This window comes from Cucumis sativus, chromosome 5 (genome assembly GCF_000004075.3).
Source record: "Cucumis sativus cultivar 9930 chromosome 5, Cucumber_9930_V3, whole genome shotgun sequence".
Taxonomy (NCBI): domain Eukaryota; kingdom Viridiplantae; phylum Streptophyta; class Magnoliopsida; order Cucurbitales; family Cucurbitaceae; genus Cucumis; species Cucumis sativus.
The window spans coordinates 2,605,017-2,624,316 of record NC_026659.2 but is presented as its reverse complement, the minus strand read 5'-3'; the positions used below and the strand labels follow the sequence as shown (position 1 = coordinate 2,624,316).

Here is a 19,300-nt window from a genome sequence, read left to right as displayed (position 1 = left end):
TCATAATTTGTTGGTGATTATCTATTAGTTTTGTTTCTTTTTCACATTTGGAAATTTGGGATTATCTTTAATTGAAGAATAGTTATTTAATAGATGGTTAATCAAATTTATTAGAATGTGTTATTATTAGCACTTTTTTATTGAAATGTTATAACACAAATAACTTACGACAATTCCTATTAAATCATGAGAATTTAAATTTGATTTGAATTCTTTTTGTTTTGGATGATTTTGATTGACAAAATATCATCAACATAAAACAAGAAAATATTGTAAAACTAAAGAAATAACAAGAACCGAGTTAAATGGTAGCACCCTATAGCCGAAACATACCTAGCTAGGTGATGAAGAAGGTTCAACTTGGGTCTTCGGTGACGCCAAACCTAACAAAATGCCTAATATAAGCATATGCTCAAACCAAAACAACATTGTTCTAAGACCAAAAATGGTTTAGAGAAATGTGTTATGCCTCAACCTAGCAAAATGGCCAATAAGGCATGTCTCGACTCGATGGGATAAAGAGTTATCTTAATATAGATCAAAAATTCTATAAAGGATAACTAAAGTTATCTCTTTATGTGAATACATCATTCTAATTTTAGGAAAAATAAAGTTGATTCTCACTCTCAAATCATAAAGTTGATTCTCATACTAATTCGCTTTTTGACTTAAGCATTGAAGTGTATGTGACAAACACCACACTAACGTACAAATTACTTTTTTCCAAATCACACTTTTCCGTTTCTAAACAAAATTATCATTATCATCACGTGTTGTCTTACTCTTTTTTTCTATTCAAATTTTGGCATTTGCCACTTAAATTAAAATACACACACGGTTAACTTCGATCTTCCTTCCGTATTTGATGTCCTTTTTCATTATTTCAACTTTTTCCATTGTCATTCTTTTATAGAAAATGTTATACTTTTCACGTATTGTTTTTGATAAAAAATGAAAAGTTCGAATCCAATTAGATAACATTCATGAGTCATTATATACAATAAACTCATATTTACATTTTTCAACTCAATCTAAAGAATTGTTACGTGTAGGTCGGCTCAATTAGTGAATGTTATTCTCAATATGAGTAAGGTTTTTATTTCATTATCAAAGTGAGTCTTACAAGTTGAAAGCTAAATCTCTTATCCTCACAATTCTCTACCATTTGTTAAAAAAAAATTTGTGTGTTATTATATGGGGTTGTTTTCAAAAATAGAAAAAAATCAACAAATTATTTACACAAAACCGACAAAATTTATTAAACTTCATTAAATATTTGATTAGATGTTCTATTTTCTTTTATAATTTTCCTTTCTTTCCCTCTCAAATGGCTAGGTTAAAAAAAAAGCTAAAAACAAACGAACGTAAACAAATAAAATTAAGAAAAAAACAATGTATCTTTCTAATCTGTTTTGAATATTACTTTTATTTTGGTCTCAAAATGTTATATATTTTGATCTCTAAATTCCCAATTTTACATTTTTCTTGAGTTTTAAATTTAGTTTTTACGTAGTCTCTTATATTTCTATTTAAGAAAAGAACCATGGTTGGCAAAGGTTGGTGTTAAATTCAATTAATTAATTAAAAATAACAAATGTGAAAATTTCAATTAAACTTTTAATAGTAACCGAGAATCAATAAAAATTAAGGGTGTGTTTGGTTGAGATTCTAAAGTGTTTAATTTCGTCAAAAAAAAAAAAAAAACTATTTTGAAAAAAGTAGTGTTTGCAAATTAAAATAATGCATATTTTAAAAATTAATTTATAAAATAATATATTTTGGAGAAATCTTTAAAAACCAAATTCGCATATAAAAGCTTATAAAAAAGTCTAACCAAACATTAACTGTTTAAATTTTAAATTCATTTTTTTAAAAAATGTTTAAAAGGAATGTATTATTGAAAAACATTTTCTTCTTAATTCAATCCAAATGAACCCTAATTTAATACAACAAATTAATAAAAAAATATTACAAAACAACAAAGAAAATGAGTATCGGTAGAAATTCAAAAGAAAAGCCGAGTTGAAATAAAAACTAAACTCTAATCCATGAGTACAAGAATATTGGTGAAGTGTAATATTAACTTGAATTTAGAATATTATTTTGAAATAAAGTGTTAGCCTTACTTTGAAATTTATGGATCAAATCAAAAATCATACTCAAAAGACTATAAACACAATATTTTTCCACATTAAAAATGAGTTAAAAGAATACTTAAGGTCTTATGTTGATAACTATTATTATTTGGTTTTTGGATTTTGTAAATTTGTTCACATGAGATTTCGGGAGAAATTTAATTTGTAGAGTTGAACTTGTATTTGTGTTGATTTGATGCGATGTGGTCCGATCTCTATAATTTGTTTCTTTGATTCTCTATTGGCTAAACGTCTACGCTTGATTTGGAGGAAGCAGAGAGCACATGATGTTCTTGAAGTTGGAGTTTTGGAATAAAATTTGTATCTTTCGAGGAGTTTCAATCTTCGAGCGTAGTCGGCTTCAGGAGTCTTCTAGCTCTTCAGATAATTCTCTATAGACTTTCTAGAGTAAAAATTTTCCCCCTTACAAATAATCAAAAGAACTCATCTAGTTATAAAATTCTTTTGTGGAATTTATGAGTTTGAGTCTGATTGGTCCATGAATCACACCCATGAGCTTAACAACATGAGTTTAGGTCATATTTAAAAACATGTTGCATCAATAGAATCGATCAATTATGTCATCAATTTTAATTTGGGACATATCAATTTTTTAATTAATTTCAATTTCAATTATTTATATTTTTCATAGTTAATTTAATAAATTTGACAATTTGTGATTGGTCTCAAAATTTGTTATTGAGCAAAGTTGTTTGTTTCCTTTCCCCTTTTCAATTAAAATTTCCACTATCATTAACAAAGCAATGGAACCTTAGAATCATTAGTCAAATTTGTTTAAAAGAAGAAATAAAAAGAAAAAGTGTACTTTAAAACTTTTTTTTGGATCTAATTTGATAACTATTTGACTTTTAGTATTTTGTTATTAAAAAGAACGGTATACAAATTTAACAATCAAATATAAAATATCAACATATATTACAATATTTTTAAAAAATTACAAAATATCACAAAGTTTCTTGTTATCTTTATATATATTGATAGGCTCTCATGAACTATTACATTGGTGATCCATCACAAATAAATTATACAAGTCTATCATTGATAGAATTATAGACCTTTTTATATTTATAAATTTTTAAAATTATTATAATTATTATCCCTAAAATTTGTGGGTTATTGAAAATTAAGCCTATAATCGATACTTTTAAATTTTGTAAGTAAACAATATATTATTTTTTTCGTTAGAAAGAAAGAAAGAAAGAAAGAAATAGATTTGAGTTATTGTGAATTGTAAGGATGGAGAGGAAGAGACCAAAAGTAGTGGAAGTGAATGCTCAAATGGATACTCTCATTTTGTACGGTCCATATTATTTTAATTTTTCCACATTATCAATATTCTCCAAATATCTCTTCTTCTTCTTCTTTTTAAATACACAAAAATAACCTTTCTTGTTTTTCTCATGCAATAACTCAAACTTTGGTCAAAACTTCCATGAGATTAAATGAATTAACATTCTCATTTCACATTTATTTATACAAACTCTAGCTCAATCTCTCACTCATTATTTACTTTTATTTTTGATTAAAAAATAAAAATAAAAGAACAAAGATAATCTCATCTAAACACTTATTATATATAGTACTTGGCGTTTTAACTATTATAACCTACAATTAACTACAAAATGTTATAACCCACATATTATAACAACAACTAGTTGAATGTTTGAATTTAAAGAGTTGATAATTTGGGTGTGTAAATATAATAAATATTTAAGAAAAGGGGAAGGGATATATATTGTATGTGATATGGTAACAATTTGGAGTGTTTGTTGATAAGGGTGTTGGTGAAGTTCCGACCGACACTCTCCTAACTGTCGGCAGTCGGTTTCTCTGCTTTCCTTTCTCTTTTACACTTTACAATAACAATAAATATACACCGCCGTCCCCCGACATTTACTTATAACTTCACTTCCAACTTTTATTACATCTCCATTTTCTTACCTTTTTCTCCAAATTTTAAATTCCAACTTTTCATTCTACAAAACCTTTTCACCTTTTTCAATTCTCCAACATATTAAACATCAAAATTCTATATATATATTTTAAAAATATTATGTAATAATCTACCTGATATTTTTCAAGTTTTCTCCATATTTGGTTATTTTTGTTCATATTATATCCAATCCTTACTTTATTTTCCAATACTTTAGTCCTAATTTTGTAAAACTATGATTCCTCATTTGAAAATTTGAAAATTAAGTTTAAAAACACCATTTCTTTTTGGTTTTTCACTAAAATTAAGTCAAAATTTGTAGAAAAAAAATGGTGAAAACCCTTTTTAAATTATGTTTGTTTAAAAATTTAAGTAATAATTGTGATGAAAGAAAAACCACAACATTAAAGAAAGGGTTGTGAGGGGGAGGGACATTGGCCCAATGGCCCCCCCTGTTATGAGTGGGAAGTGGGAGTAATTGAGGCAGGCAGAGATAGGGTATTGTATAACTAAAAACTAATCTATCTATATATATATATTTGATGTATATAGGGTTTTAGGGTTTAGGGGTAGGTGCCCCACAGATGAAGGGAATTGATGAAGATACTATTGAGTATAGGGTTCACAAATGGGAGATCTTAGAAGATTGGGCTCTAAGATCTTCTTGTCCCTACTCTCTCTTTCTCTCTAATCAAACACACACACACACACACACTTCTTAATGCACTCATACCCTTTTTTTTTTTTTGTCCTTATTAATTTTTTCAACTTTAGAGGATGTTTATTTGAGATTATAAAAACTCAAATACTTATTTCATTGTTGATGATGGTCTAAATAATTAGTAAGAAATACCAAATTGCTATTTTAGTTGTGTTGTTGAGCCACAAACTCTCTTTGAATTCATTAAGAAGTGAAGTATGAAGTTAGCAGTTACATTTTTCTTTTAACTTCTACTTCTTAGGTCAAAGTACTCTATCCACTCTTTCAATTCCATTCTATATCATTAAAATGGAGATTACAATTATTTCATTTGTACACTTTTCTTTTACACATCTCTCTACATAACATCTTTTTTCTTAATGGAAAATCTTTAAATAAAATATAACCATTTTAAGAATTTTAATTTTATATTATTGTGTGTATAATTCAAACTTTCCTTTTTATAACAAAGTTAAAAAGAAAAATAGTAGTGAGGTGACAAATTTAAAGTTAATTAATTAAAATAAAGTATAAACATTTGAAAGTAAAACCTAAACTATATATATATATATATTTGTTAGAATTTTCATTTGAATTTATTTTACTCAATTCTTTTTGTCATTCAGTAAAAATACTTCACCCTACAAACTCAATATTAAAGGTTAAAATTGGTTGTATCCTTCCATTCTAAAATTAAATTGTGAACTAAATTCACCATAAATTCTCCAACATATATTTTGCTTCAAATGAAACTTCAATTGTCTACATACAATGGTTTAGACGAGTTACTTAATATTAACCCATTTGCAACACGTTTTGTATTACATTTGTATTGAAAGTTTTAGACTTAGAGATTATCTAAATCGTAACATTCATATATTACGTACTTTTTTATGTTGTATTGAAGGGAGTCAACCAAAGTTTAAGAAAAACTCATGAAGGTGGGAGATTGCATACTTAAGGAAAGCTTAAGCACCTTCTACTAAGTTTGGAGAAGCTTTTATACTAAAAGTTGGGAGAACTCAAACTTACAAGAGTCTAAATTGGGAATTTTAAAGTGAGGACATACTAAAGAGAGGGTATATTAAATAAGTACATCCATTGTAGTTACTTTTTTTTTTTTTTGTATAATGAAGTTCATTTCTGTTGGACGTATAACCCTCCTAATGTAATGATATTGCATCGAACTAGCTACTAATCTATGTATCTCACTGTCTTTGCTTCTATTGCTTGATATTAAGTTATTATATGCTTGTTAGTTTTCTTGTTACAAACATCATCATGCTTGACTTTTGTGTATTTTGGGTTATATTCATTTTTAACTTTTCAAGATGGTGAATGATATCATGGGGCCAAAGAGAAATGAAATGTTGATAACAAAAAAATGGACTTTCCACGAAGATGTTAGTGGGTCATGTTAGTGTTTTATTTTTAAGTTTCTAAAAGGAAAAAGAAAAAGAAAAGAGAGAAAGGATTTCAACATAAATGATGGAGATTGAATGAAAAAGTTGTAATGTGTGTATGGATCATTTTCAAGAAACTCAATCTTCCTTTTGTGATGTCTAAAGAGCTATTATTCTTAGCTTGAATACATTCAAAGTGCAATGTGCAATGTGAGATTCCCTTCTTCCTTTTCACTTAATGCTCTATGTTTTTTTCTTCTTCAAGATTTTTTTTTCTTTAAAAAAAAAATAAAGTTTAGGATTTAACCCAATTCATTAATAAACAATGTTTCACATTTATTTTTTGTTTTTGCACTTTACAATAATTTTCATCTTTTCCTGAGAAAATATTTGAATTTATTAACGAATTCTAAATAAAACCTTCTTTTATTATTATTATTATTTTCAAAACTTAGTTTGACTCGGGAAAGTATCAAAAAAAAAAAAAAAAAGACAAACAAAACAAAATCAATAAATTCATAGGTAAAATCATTTGTGTTTTTTAAGTTTGATTTTAGAAATTCAAATAATAGTTTTGAATATCATTAACTTCTTTGAGTCTTCATCTTATCTAGTAACTTTTTTTTAAAAAAATTAAGTTATATATAAACACTAATTTCACCTCTACATTTCTTGAATTCATATCTATCTTTTACCAATGTTTTTAAAAATCAAGCAAAAAATTTAAAACTTATTAGGTTAGTTTTTTTTTAAAAAAAAGAATTGGCTACAAAGTATTCAATTCATGCATGGATCTAAGAAATATGCAAAAACAACATAAAACAATTAGGTTTGAAAAGAAGAAGAAGAAGAAGAAGAAGAAGAAATGTTCACCATTTTTTGTTTTACATAATTTTCTTAAGTTTAATAGTTTTCCAACATATTTTGTAAGCTCCATATTTTGGATAATGTGTAAGTTAATACCATGTAATGATCATTGAGCACGATGCCCTCTTTTGCACTTTCTATATGATATTTAATGATCGTTTTTTTCCTTACAATACCTTCTCAATACTCATAATTTATTTAGGCAATAACTATGGGTTATTAATTTGAACTGTTAGAAAAAGTAGGAATAATATGCATGGGCGTTGTTATTCTGAATTATAAATACCATATTCACATATGTTGTTATCATATAGTAGTATTGCGTAATGGTCATATTATCTTCAATCTATTAACTACATATATGGAAAATTGTGTTTACTTTCAAGTCAGTTTAATTTTAGGGATGGATGAAAGTGAAAATTGACTGAAGAAGCTACCATATTCACATTCATGGATGAAAGTGAAATTGGTTTTGGATGTGTGGTTGACGTTTATTCTTGTTCGAGCTAATAGATTAACAAAATCTCAAATTCAAATGTCCATATCAATAAGGAAAGCTTTCATTTTTTTTTTCCCTATATCAAGTTTTTATTTATTTTACTAATTGATTTTTTATTTCCTGTTTTTTTGGGGGGGTCATTTAGGATTTGGTTATATATTTGTTTATCAATTTTTTTAGGCATTTAAGATTTAAAGATTTAGATTGTAGAAAGAAGAATGAAGGGATTTATGAACATTCACAAATTATTAATTAATTAATCAATCATTTTGAAATCAATTTCCATATTTTGAGATGAATTGTCTGTGTATCTCATTTGTTAGCCAAAAAAGAAAAGTGTAAAAGACGATGTTCCCTTTGATTGGCCCAATGGAAAGGAGAAAGTCTACTTACCCGATAATGGAATTTCAACTCCAACATTGCCCTCATCAAATCAAAGAGGCATCCTATGTTACAATGTCTAATCATCATCCAACTTTGCCCAACACAATTTAATTTTACATTTTGTTAAAAGGAAACTAAAAAAACTTTAATATAATTCAAACCAAGAAATCTTTGACAATGGAATTAAATAAAAGAGATGTCTAAAGATAATTCTCAGGCATCTCTTTTCTTGATGAGTTAATAATTTGACAATCAAATCTTTAAATATCTCATTTCTTGAGCAGCTTGGTAGGACACATGATGCAACTAATCAATCCTATACATGTTTGTTTCAACAATTAAATGGTCAGAATAAATTAAATCTCCATTTAACTACAACACTCACACAATTACAAACAACTTTCACAAAATGATTCTTCGTCTCGTGTTGTTTAGCCGAGATCGAGATTGAGATCGTTTGCTTTTTACGGGACTGCAGACTTTCTGTCCATCTCGGATTTTAGCTTGGTTTTTTCGATATTCTCTTGACCGTAAAACAGCCTCCATAATGTTAATATCTTCACAAATCTCATGTCTGGAAAGACAGGATAGACCAGGAAGTATCTCTTTTCGGAAGTCTTTCAGTCTTCGTCCTCTTCTTAATTTAACACCAAAATTCATATTTTCCATGTCAGTTACTTCAGATAACTGTGATGATGACATGGAGAACTCATCATCCTCTTTGTTTTCTGTTTGCTTTAAGACTAGTAACTCAAAGGAATCACAAGAGTGTTGTGGTTGATCCACCTGATCTTTTACCATCTCACTAGATTCTGTTTTTGTGTCGCAATCATGATCAAAGGCTGAATCATTCAAAGACATATAAATAAGCGTTTCAACCGCATTTTGAAGTAGAACTTTCATTTTAGAAGATTCTTCACCATGTTCTGATTCAATGCTACCAGAAGACCTATGATCTTGCCCACTGGAAAAGATGGTTTCTGTACTATGCAGCTCCTTTTGAGTTTCATAGCATTGGTTAGACATGGGGAGACTCAAATTTTGCACCTTCTTCTCCCCACCTGAGTCATTTTCTGCGTTGCAGGTAGATGCACCAGATACAGTCGCCGTCAATATGCTGTTGCAACCATCTTCCACAGCATGACTACAATCAGAGCATACTTCACTCTTTTGAAGCCTTGCATGGACGTCAGCAGGAGGCTCAATTACTGCCTCCAATTTTTTACTTTCTTTAGAAAAGGTTACTGATGACTCCATTGGAGCCTCATCACATTGACAGTTATTCATTTCACCTGTACTTGTTTCCTTAATTTTGGACTCTGTTGAGTGAGTTTCATTTCTTTCATTTCCACTTCCACAATCCGTCACATCTAGATTTGCATCTTGTTCAAGTGTGGAAGATTCAGCAGAACAGTAGTTATTCTTATCTCTGACCCAAATTCGTGAGGAGCAATTGGCTTGTTGTCCCTTGATATCTGCTTCCTTGATGCCGGGTGACGAACTTGAGGTTGAATAGTGAGTTGTAATCATATCATCGCTCTGAGCTTCATTAAGGTCAAGATATCTTGCTTCACGGGGTCTCAACTGCTCATTCTTCATACGGAGATTGTCACTTGAGATATGATTAAGGCTGGTTTCAAATTCTGCAGAAAAGACAGCACTTGAGAAATGCTAAATGGAAATAAGATAAACAGAAAGCAGACTGAAAATACCCCCCCTCCTATGGATCATGAGACTAACCCTTACCTACGGGTTGAATTGTTGGAACATTTAGATCCAAAGAATATACATTTTCTGCATCCCCATCAACTGAATCTTCCAAATCAATAACTTCTTCAGAGAGCATACGACGAGACTTCTTGTACGAAAGTATTTCCTTGTCATTCTCCTTTTTTGGATTCCCAATTTTGAGATCAAGGGAAAGATCTAACTCCTCCAAGTCTGGTTCTCAAAGATTACCACGACAACAAGAAATCTTACTTTTTGAATTTCATTATATTTAGATCAGGTACATTTGAGAACCCTTACCAATGAGGCTAACGTACTGATCTGGAGGAAGCTGTAAATCGAGTGGACCATGCCGAAGCTTGTGGTTTTTAGCTGGGTGCTTTTCACGCTGATGAAAAGGGGTTCTCATTAAAGCTAGAAAATTGAAACTTGAAAATTCGAAAATAAAAGTTTTAAGTCATTCGGCATTGCAAGGAATTTGACTATATCCTACAAACTAACTCTTACACTAACGACACTACACTCCTAAAAGTCAGGAAACTCATTTACCATGCAAATTGAGGAAACTACGGTTTCTTTCATGAATGGATCATATCTTGTGGGAGATGCATATGGCATGAATGTTGGTATTATCCCTGCTTTCTTAAAACGGCATCGATCAAGCTCCTTGAAGCCAAAATTCTGCATTAATATCCTTTGTACACTGTACAATTGATGTAATTGATGAACCTGGAGCAATTTGAGGAGATGAATAAATAACAAAACAAGTTACAGGTAAGGAGCATCATCAGAGATCATAAATTCTGAAAGGTACCAACTCTTGAATACAAAAAAAATGACAACAGAGGATGAAATGCGCATCCCCAATACCTGCTTCCTAAACATAACCTCCTGGCTCAGCATGGTTTGCTTCAGTGCTTCTTTAAATGAATCAGAATACATTTGCATTGAATCTGAACTAAACTCTCCTTGCACCCACATTTCTCCCTTAATTAGAACAGACAATACCTCACATTGGAACAAAACTTTCTGTCTTTAGCCGTAACATAAGCGAATGCTTCACGTGGATGATTTCAATAACCAGCAGCCATCATTGTAAATTATCTAAAAGAAATTGTAAAATTCAGCTCCATAACTACCGAGACAGATTTCTCGAAGAAAATGCTAAACGTTATAACAGTCAATAATGTATGATGCAAATCCTACCTACCACAAACCCCTCCTTTAGAAATACTAAACAATTTATCGATAAACTGAAGTGAAATTTCTATTACTATTCCACTAAAACATTGTAACATAACAAGAACAGAATTTTGTTCATTTCATTCTGAAATCATTAAATAAAAAGTCCACACTCCATCCATCGAAACATGTCCCAAATGACAGAATTCACAAGATCCCCGGAGTTGACCATTGTTTCAGCTCATCTTTAGAGTTGTTAACAAATCATACATAGTATACACAAAAAACGATTCTACCCATTTAAAGGTCCACAAGAAAGAGTAGTTCAACATAATGGAAGACCCTTTAGTGAAGTTCGACATAGTTAATAAAAAGCCCAGAAAATGCAATAAGAAATTAAACAGGGGAAAAACACAGAGAGGGAGAAAGAGAAAGTGTACCAGGAGAGAAGATCCAAAAGAAGGGAAAATGGGGTTGTTGTTCGTGGCTTGAAGGGAATGAGATGAATGAAGAAGAAAGATAAGGTGAAATTAGAGAAGGGTTTGTTGAGTTTTCGCTTGTAGTTGGGATTCCGAGAGAGAAAGAAGGAGGGGGTAAGGGCGTAAGGGTAAGAAGAAGAGCAAAAATGCGTGCGTTGGGAAAGGATCGCAAAGAAAAAAGTACGTCTTTCTTGAACATAAAAAAGAAAAAAGAGAAAAGGAAAAAGGAAAAATTCTTCTGGACCAACCTTTTTGTTGCAATTCATTTCAATATTTGATATTTGTGCTCTCTTTTCTCCTCTCTCTTTCTCTCTCAAAAGAAATATGATTCTTTGTTCTAAGCTATAATGATAATGATAATGATAATAATAACAGTTGGTAGCTCTCTTTTTCATGGCTTTGCAAAACCGATCATCACAGGTTTTCTTGTGTGGACGACCGTTTCAACTTACAATTTGCTTACGTGCCCACTCCCTTCCTGCTGACGTGGATATCCTGATTACTCACTCACTCTATTTGATTTTTTTAAAAAAAACCAGATTTTTGTTTTTAAGAAATGGATATAAACTAATTCAATCAAACATGTAAGGACTAAATATTTTTGAGAAACATTTTTACCATTTAGCGTTAAAGAATCTAATACACATTTCTGAAATGAATAATGAATCTAAATTGCAAACAAAATACAGACCATTGATTATTCTAAAGAATCTCTTTTCAAAATAAAGACAAATGACATTTTATTATTAGTACATAAAGTTTCAAAAATGTTTCTTTTCTTAATATAATATAGTATTTAATTGTAGCTTCAACTTTAGGGGACAGCTGGTTCTGTCTCTACCAACATTTTCTTCTTCTTTAATTTAATTGAATCATTCAAATCTCGTACAAATCTGTTTATCCTTCCACAAACCTAACACATAACATGCCTCATTAATTTTCTAATTTCATAATAAGAATTTTGAATTATCCCTTACATATTGTTTTTAAATCTAATAATATATATTATATAATTATATGTATCTATTACTTAATACATATTTCACTCTCTATCAAAAATATAGATGGGGAATATTTTGCTAAACAACATTAATAGATTTTTTTAAAAAATAATTGATTAAATTGTTTGTAACGATTACGCATTAATGCACGTACATACATGCACCAAAATCTTAATTATTCATCAACTATAGATCTTAAATTATTTCTTCAACGTGATTACACATTTTTTTACGTAACATATATGGGTATTTTAACTATTAACACGTTATATATAATGAATTTAACTTAAGAATTGGTGTGTTAATTAACCTTACTGTGTTTCTCGTGGTTTTTATCATTTATGTAGAAAGGGACAAAATTCAAGAGAAGTGCAAATGGTTTTTGCAATTGCCAATTCCCCTATCCAGCTACTATCTAGTAGTGCATAATTTTCAGACTTGGAAAGAATCCTACACTTAGCAATTTTTTATAACATTTTCTCACCATTTCAATATCAATACTTTAGAGGCTATAAAAATGGGTTGCTAACTCATGGATTACATCAAACAAAAGCTTTCAACTTTCTCTTCCTTCTTTTTCCACCTTTTGTTAGAGATACAGAAACTTGTTGTGACGTTACGGAAGGGTTGAGTTGGGTTAACTGGAGAAGAAAATGTATAATTATTTTCTCTCTCTCTCTTCTTTTTCCCTCCAGTTTATCTCACTTTGTAGATTTTAAATTCTCTATAGATACTAAAATTAAGTTATGTGTTATTTATTTTTAAATTTTTCTTTAATTAATTACCACAAGTATACTCCATTCCCTTTTAGGCAAATAAACAACTTTTTCCTCATTACTTTTAGTTTACCTATTGTCTTCTTTTTCTTTTTTGCTTTTATTATGCAATATACTAAATTTTATAGCTTGGTCCCCTTCACTATCACTAATGAAGTTCAAACCAAATCTTATAAATATATTTTCCTTCTATGTCAGTGCCAACAATTTTGGTAGGATATTTAAGTTTTTGTAACGAGTAAGACGTGTCCAAATTGATAAACAAATATACGTTACACTTTCTAAATTAAAATCTTATATATAGTACTTTTTTAATGTCTCTAAGTCATAAGTCATCTATATTCAACTATAAAAGTCCCCCATTGGAAGCTTATTGAAGGGAGCATGTTTTCTATTTAAACGTTTTAACATAAAGTTTGAACAACTATGGGCAAAATTTTATAATTATTTCTTTGATGAATACAAGTAGTTTCACTTTGTTGGGAACAACATGATAATTTGAGAAATTTAAACGTGTTTGGACTTATTTGGACTATGTATCGTATATATTATCTACCAATAACAATGTTGAAATGTCTTGAATCTATTATTATGATACTTCAAACTACAAAACATGAAGCTCTCTGCTGGATTACTTACATTATTTTGCAATTTTGCCTCTAAAGGTTAGATGAATGCACTATATTTATAACTCTCTAATAGGGGTGAAATCGAGTTTGGTCAGTAGATATTCTCAACCCAACCCATATTTTCAGGTCGGGTTGTATAATTATTTTTTTTGTTACACCCGTCCTCTCTAGTATATCTAGTGTTAGTTGTTTACTGTTTACCTTTTTATGCTTATCTTCTGTTGTGGGTTTCCTACCAAAACAATGGACATTATTAATAAATAACACACTTTCAAAAAAGGGAAAAAAAGAGACCATAACAATATTTTCTCTACATTTTCTAAGAACCATATTTGCTACATTGATTCGAAAATTGAAATGATTTTTTTTTAGAAAGAAATGAATGGTTTAAAGTATAGATACATTAAATGTTATTTTGAATAATTTTGTGTATAAATGTATCAAAAACACTATTATTATTGACCGACAACCATAAATTATTATTAATGCTTTATGAGTATCGAGTTGTCCAAAATATAAATGTATGTACCATAAAATTGATATCACATTATAATATAAGGTGAAATAAGAATTTAAGGTAACTGATTGAAGATACGAATCAAATAATATCGAGTGTAAAGTAGAAAATTATTCATAGAGAAAATAATTGGTAAAAACATGTGTGAATAGTCTTTAGTTATATATATATATAATAATTTGTTTAGCTTTGATAGGTCCTTATCCATGGCTACAGGCATGTGACCAATGCTTTAAAATACTTGCATGTGACCAATGCTTTAAAATACTTACCTTCTTTGTATTTTATATACATTACCAGCACTGATGCACTAGCTAGATTAAACGTGCCCTTTTAGAAATGCATACAAGATTTGAATGTACTAAATTTGTTACCACTCTAAAAACCATTTTTTGATAGGGTGAGGAAATCCCTAACACAATAATATTTTAGATAATGATAGAGTTGCTATGAGCTGGTTAATTAGACCATTCTCCACTGAAACAAACTGTAGTAGGTCATTTATTCAAGAACATGTAGTTTATTTTGATTTTGAAATCGATGATATATAACATTCAAAATCATAAACATTTAGTTTAGGTGTGGATTATAAAATTGGAACACATTGAATCGGACATAATTACAATATATATATATATATAATAGGAAATTTAATTACATACTTAATATATTATGATCATGATGAAAAAAACATATATAATAATCAATACATGGTAGAGTAGCCAAAAGTCAAGTTAAGGGCGATCTTTGAGGAACGCCCTTTCGGCGGTTCACGGCGGTGGCGAAACCGGATATAGGGAAGCATCTCGGCCGGCAAAGAACCGCCGCTAACGACTTCACACAGCTACGGTTGTTCTTCTTGGCTAACTTAACGGCGGCAGCGGAGGAGAAATCCCGGTCCAGAACGGAGGTTGGGGTTTGATTTTCTGTTGTGGTTCGGGGTGGAAGATTCTCATACTTCCTTTTTTGTTTGTTTATTATTTCAATTTTCTCATTCACCTTTTGATTGATCTAAAGAAAAAGAAAAATACCATAATTAAATATTAACATTTAAATTATTGGTAGCAAACAAAGTGTAGATTCCATCCTTGTATTTATGATATCAATATTTTAAATTTCAAGTTAACTACAACTATAAGTTTCCAATATCTATGTATAGAGAATTTGAATTTTAGAATTCTAAGTTGGTAGAAAACTACGAGTTTAAAATTTTATTGTTAGGTTATTTAATGATAATATATTTATAAAAAAGAGTGATAAAAACGCAAAATCAAGAAAATCTTGAATTTAAAAAGAAGAAGAAAGTGGGTGAGACTAAATTTAGCTCTTTATATAGTCATGATTGTTCTATCATAAATATATAACTCAATAATAATTTGAGGTACACTTTAAATATTCATATTTTGTTTGTACTAATTTTTTAAAAAGAAAAACAAAGAAAATAGTAAAATAAACTATATAATTTAAATTACAAATTTAGTATATGAATTTAAAGATGTAGACATCTATTTGGTTTATATAAACTTTAAAAACTACCAAATTGTATACATGCATCTTCAATTTTTTAAAAAGTTTAAATTTAAATAAATTAGTTTATGAAAATAGAAATTAAATTGAGTAACTACTAAGTGAAGAATAAGGTGGAAGAATAATTAATGTTTAAAAAACAAAGAAAAGAGAAGAATGTAATGTATATAATTGAATAATTAAAGTTAAAGTTAATTAAAAGGGAATAATTAATAAATAAGAAAAGAAGACCTTGCATGAAAGAGAGCAAAAGAGATATGGATATTGAAGGTTGCGAAAGCATGTGATGCACAAATTTCCATTATTATTATTACTTCTCCATCCTCCTCCTCCTGATGATGATGATGATGATGATGATCTCAAACCCCTTCTCTTTCCCCTTCTTCTTTCTTTTAGAAACACCACTTTTGCTCTATTTGTTGTGTATGGCTGCGTTCACAGTTATTTAATATTACACACAAATCACTATATATATATATAAATAACCTAATTAATTATTAATTTTCAATGGAAAATTAAATTACTAAATTACTTGTACGAGAGAACAATTCATGAGTTTTTCAGCATCTCCTAGCAGTACAACTTCATGGTACACATATCTTCTTATCTGTTCAACAAAAAAGAAACTTTTACAATATGATTGAATCAAAATTAAACTTAATATCCATAGTAATTATGTTAGAGAAGGAGAATGAGAGAGTGAACTATCGATGGTTGTAACTCACTTTGTGCTTTTTGTAGGTTTAATAATCAATTGTGGGTGTATGCATTTAAATACAAATTGATTTTGTAAAGGTTATACAGTTAATCGGTTGTGTATGCCATGCATCGTACAGTACATATAATTAAGCTAATTAAACTATCACTTACACTAAAAGTTTAGGCCGGTAAAGTTTGAGCATTTTAATTTAGTTACTATTATAATTATTATCATGTACTTTTTTAGAGTTCTACAATATGCTTTGGCAATAGTGTATATAACTTAATTAACAAATTGAGAAATGTTAATTACATGAAAAACGAGACTTAGAAAGAGATAAATTAATTATAGAATCACAATCTTAAACCTATATATTTATAGTTGGGAGTGATTAGAGTGTGAGATGTGCAATATCAAGTATATGTAAAAAGATGGTTTAAATATAGATAAGTGGTTTAGGGTATACCTGAAGAAGAGCATGAGTGCGATGAGAGGAGAAACAAGAGAAGCAAATAGCAGAACGACAAAACAAACAAAAGAAAGTCTTGTCATTCTTCTTACAAGAGATGTGAAGGGAACATGGAGTAAAGAACTTCTCCCCCAGAAGAATTTCAACCCATTCAGGAACTGAATTATTCTCAACTTCTCTCACCATACTCACCTCTTAAAAACTGAGTGTGTACGGTCGTTGTAGAAGGAGCAGAGAATATGTGAAAGAAAAAAGAGGTAGAGAAAGTACTTATGGAAGCAGAGATGATCAGATTGATGAATTGTTGAAGAGCATCAGTATCATCATATATAATTTAAAGCGGCCTTGTAATTAAATTATATATTTCAAAAAAACTCTCCCTTTCTATGTAAAAACTTATTTCAAAACTTTATTTTGGGGTTGAATTTTTGTGAGAGAAAGATGAACATTTAATAAGAATCACGAGGGCAGCAGAATGCCAATTAATTAATCTATTTATTCTCCACCTTTTTCTTAAAAGAAAAAATTATTTTGTTCTCAAAATCAAATTATAAATTATTGGAAAATGGTGACCACATGAGACCATCATATTGCAAGTCTTGTAATATATATCTCATCCAATTTATTTTCTTCTAATAACTTCCATATTGTAAATTAGTTAAATGCATATATATGAAAGGCGGCTCTTTCTTCAATTATTTTTCCCACTTATATATCCATATTTATTATTTGAAATTCAAATATTTAGGGATATAGAACAAAAGAAAATAATGATAATAAAGATATATGGTTTGCAATGCGTAAGAATTTGTCAGAGTGGGAAATGGAAGCATTATTGATGGATACCCATTTATGTCCTATCAAGTTTTGATACCTTAATGATTAACAACTCAATATAATGGGTGGCAAAGGGGTTAGAAGTTGTATTTTCGGCACACACATATATGCTACGTTTTTAAATAATGATAATAATAATGATGGAAGAGTTATAGATTTCTAAATTATTGTTTTCTTTTTTCAGAAAAAAAAATGTTTGAGAAGATAATTAGTACATTTTTAAAAAAAATTAAAACTGATTTGAAACTAATTCTGTTTTTTAAAATTAATTATATTAACCACCACTTAATTCATAAAATATTAAATTTGTGATTAAGAAATTCAACCCAACTTTAAAAAAAAAAAGCTAAATATAAAAATCTAGATGGAAACTTTCAAAATATAACAAAAAAAAAAGTATATATAAATATAACTAAAATTTATTTTTTATTACACGGTAAAAAACCACTATTCATGTTACCTTCAATAACTGAGATACATTAATCTGTTGTGGTCTATTGTTGAAAAACGGTGATATTTTACCATATTTGTAAATATTTATCAACAACTTTATTATTTAAAACAATTTTCTAAATTTAGATATGTGTTTTTATTTTTCAAATTTCTATATATGTTTTTTATAATTGTTTTTCTTAGACCACTTTTTTTTAGTTGTTTTTGTTTCTTCCGTTATTTTTAAACAAAACGTACAATATATATAATAAACTATCTGATAATAATTTTTTATTATTACAAACGGTTTGATTTTGTATATTTAAAAGCCAAGTCGTGATTTATAAATATTTCTCACATAACTACATAATTTGAAAAGTTTTCAATGTTTTTAAGTGCAATCAAAGGATAAATAAACACATAAAAGTGTCCTTAAGATAGGTATTAAAGTGAGTAATTAACCATATTACAAGAGCTAACAAATTTTTTAAAACTACTAGTTTTAAAATTATTAATTAAAAATAAATCATTTAACAAATAAAGTTAGAAAATCAACTTAGCCAATTAGAGCTTACAAGTCCCTACTAAAAAATACTTATTAATATAAATAGTGAAAAATAATTCATATAACTCTCAAAGTTAGAATTATCACTTTACATTGTGCAACTAGCCGTATATATTTTTAAAATACAAAATAAAAATATGAGACATCAATCTCATTACTCTACACTGTTTTAATCAAGTTAGTCGAGAGTGAGATATAGGATATGATAAAGAGTCGTAGTCATGTCGGCAAATTAAGCAAATTAATTAACTCACATGTAATAAAAACTATTAATATTATTATTTTGAAAAGTGTAATATTCCGAAAGAATTGGAGATTTGGAAATATTATCAATTATTTCCCTACCCAACTACTTAAAGTTATTCCAATTGAATGGAAACTGCTAGAAACCTCAAACCAACGAACAACTAAGGGACCATATATATACATATTGCCCTCATATATTAATTACCTCTCATATTTTATATCCACTAAATTGTAGTCTTCCAAAAATTTGACTTATTTTCCCTAAATTAA

General features: G+C 28.9%; 2 protein-coding genes across 3 annotated transcripts; both read right to left on the bottom strand.

Moving 5' to 3' along the window:
- Positions 1-8,093: 8,093 nt before the first annotated feature.
- LOC101221869 lies at positions 8,094-11,642 on the bottom strand. Of its 2 annotated transcripts, none has more exons than XM_031886401.1 (6): positions 11,293-11,642; positions 10,541-10,774; positions 10,220-10,399; positions 9,971-10,058; positions 9,683-9,883; positions 8,094-9,585 (listed from the first exon to the last, which is right to left on the bottom strand). In XM_031886401.1, exons 2-6 carry the CDS (start codon positions 10,649-10,651, stop codon positions 8,345-8,347), a joined length of 1,821 nt encoding a protein of 606 aa, XP_031742261.1. In that variant the 5' UTR covers positions 10,652-10,774; positions 11,293-11,642; the 3' UTR covers positions 8,094-8,344. The 2 variants fall into 2 exon arrangements, with proteins under 2 accessions (XP_031742261.1, XP_004147616.1); XM_004147568.3 differs by having other exon boundaries at positions 9,689-9,883; positions 11,293-11,636.
- A 3,171-nt stretch (positions 11,643-14,813) lies between these two features.
- Positions 14,814-17,344, bottom strand: LOC101221644 (hypothetical protein). The gene is made up of 4 exons (XM_011656489.2): positions 16,948-17,344; positions 16,314-16,388; positions 16,013-16,210; positions 14,814-15,265 (listed from the first exon to the last, which is right to left on the bottom strand). The coding sequence occupies exons 1-4, from the start codon at positions 17,134-17,136 to the stop codon at positions 14,984-14,986; spliced, it is 744 nt and encodes a 247-aa protein (XP_011654791.1). The 5' UTR covers positions 17,137-17,344; the 3' UTR covers positions 14,814-14,983.
- Positions 17,345-19,300: the final 1,956 nt, after the last annotated feature.

Bases quoted from the DNA above. Each gene is read 5' to 3' on its own strand.
- LOC101221869 (XM_031886401.1), bottom strand. From the start codon at position 10,651: ATGTGGGTGCAAGGAGAGTTTAGTTCAGATTCAATGCAAATGTATTCT. The intron at 10,059-10,219 runs GTAAATGAGTTT...CCTTTTCATCAG, and splicing joins TAGTTTCCTCAATTTGCATG to CGTGAAAAGCACCCAGCTAA. The intron at 9,884-9,970 runs GTAAGGGTTCTC...TTTGAGAACCAG, and splicing joins TCAGTACGTTAGCCTCATTG to ACTTGGAGGAGTTAGATCTT.
- LOC101221644 (XM_011656489.2), bottom strand. From the start codon at position 17,136: ATGGTGAGAGAAGTTGAGAATAATTCAGTTCCTGAATGGGTTGAAATT. The intron at 16,389-16,947 runs GTATACCCTAAA...TTTGTTGAACAG, and splicing joins GCACTCATGCTCTTCTTCAG to ATAAGAAGATATGTGTACCA. The intron at 15,266-16,012 runs GTCTTCTTTTCT...CTTTTTCTTTAG, and splicing joins TTTGCTCTCTTTCATGCAAG to ATCAATCAAAAGGTGAATGA.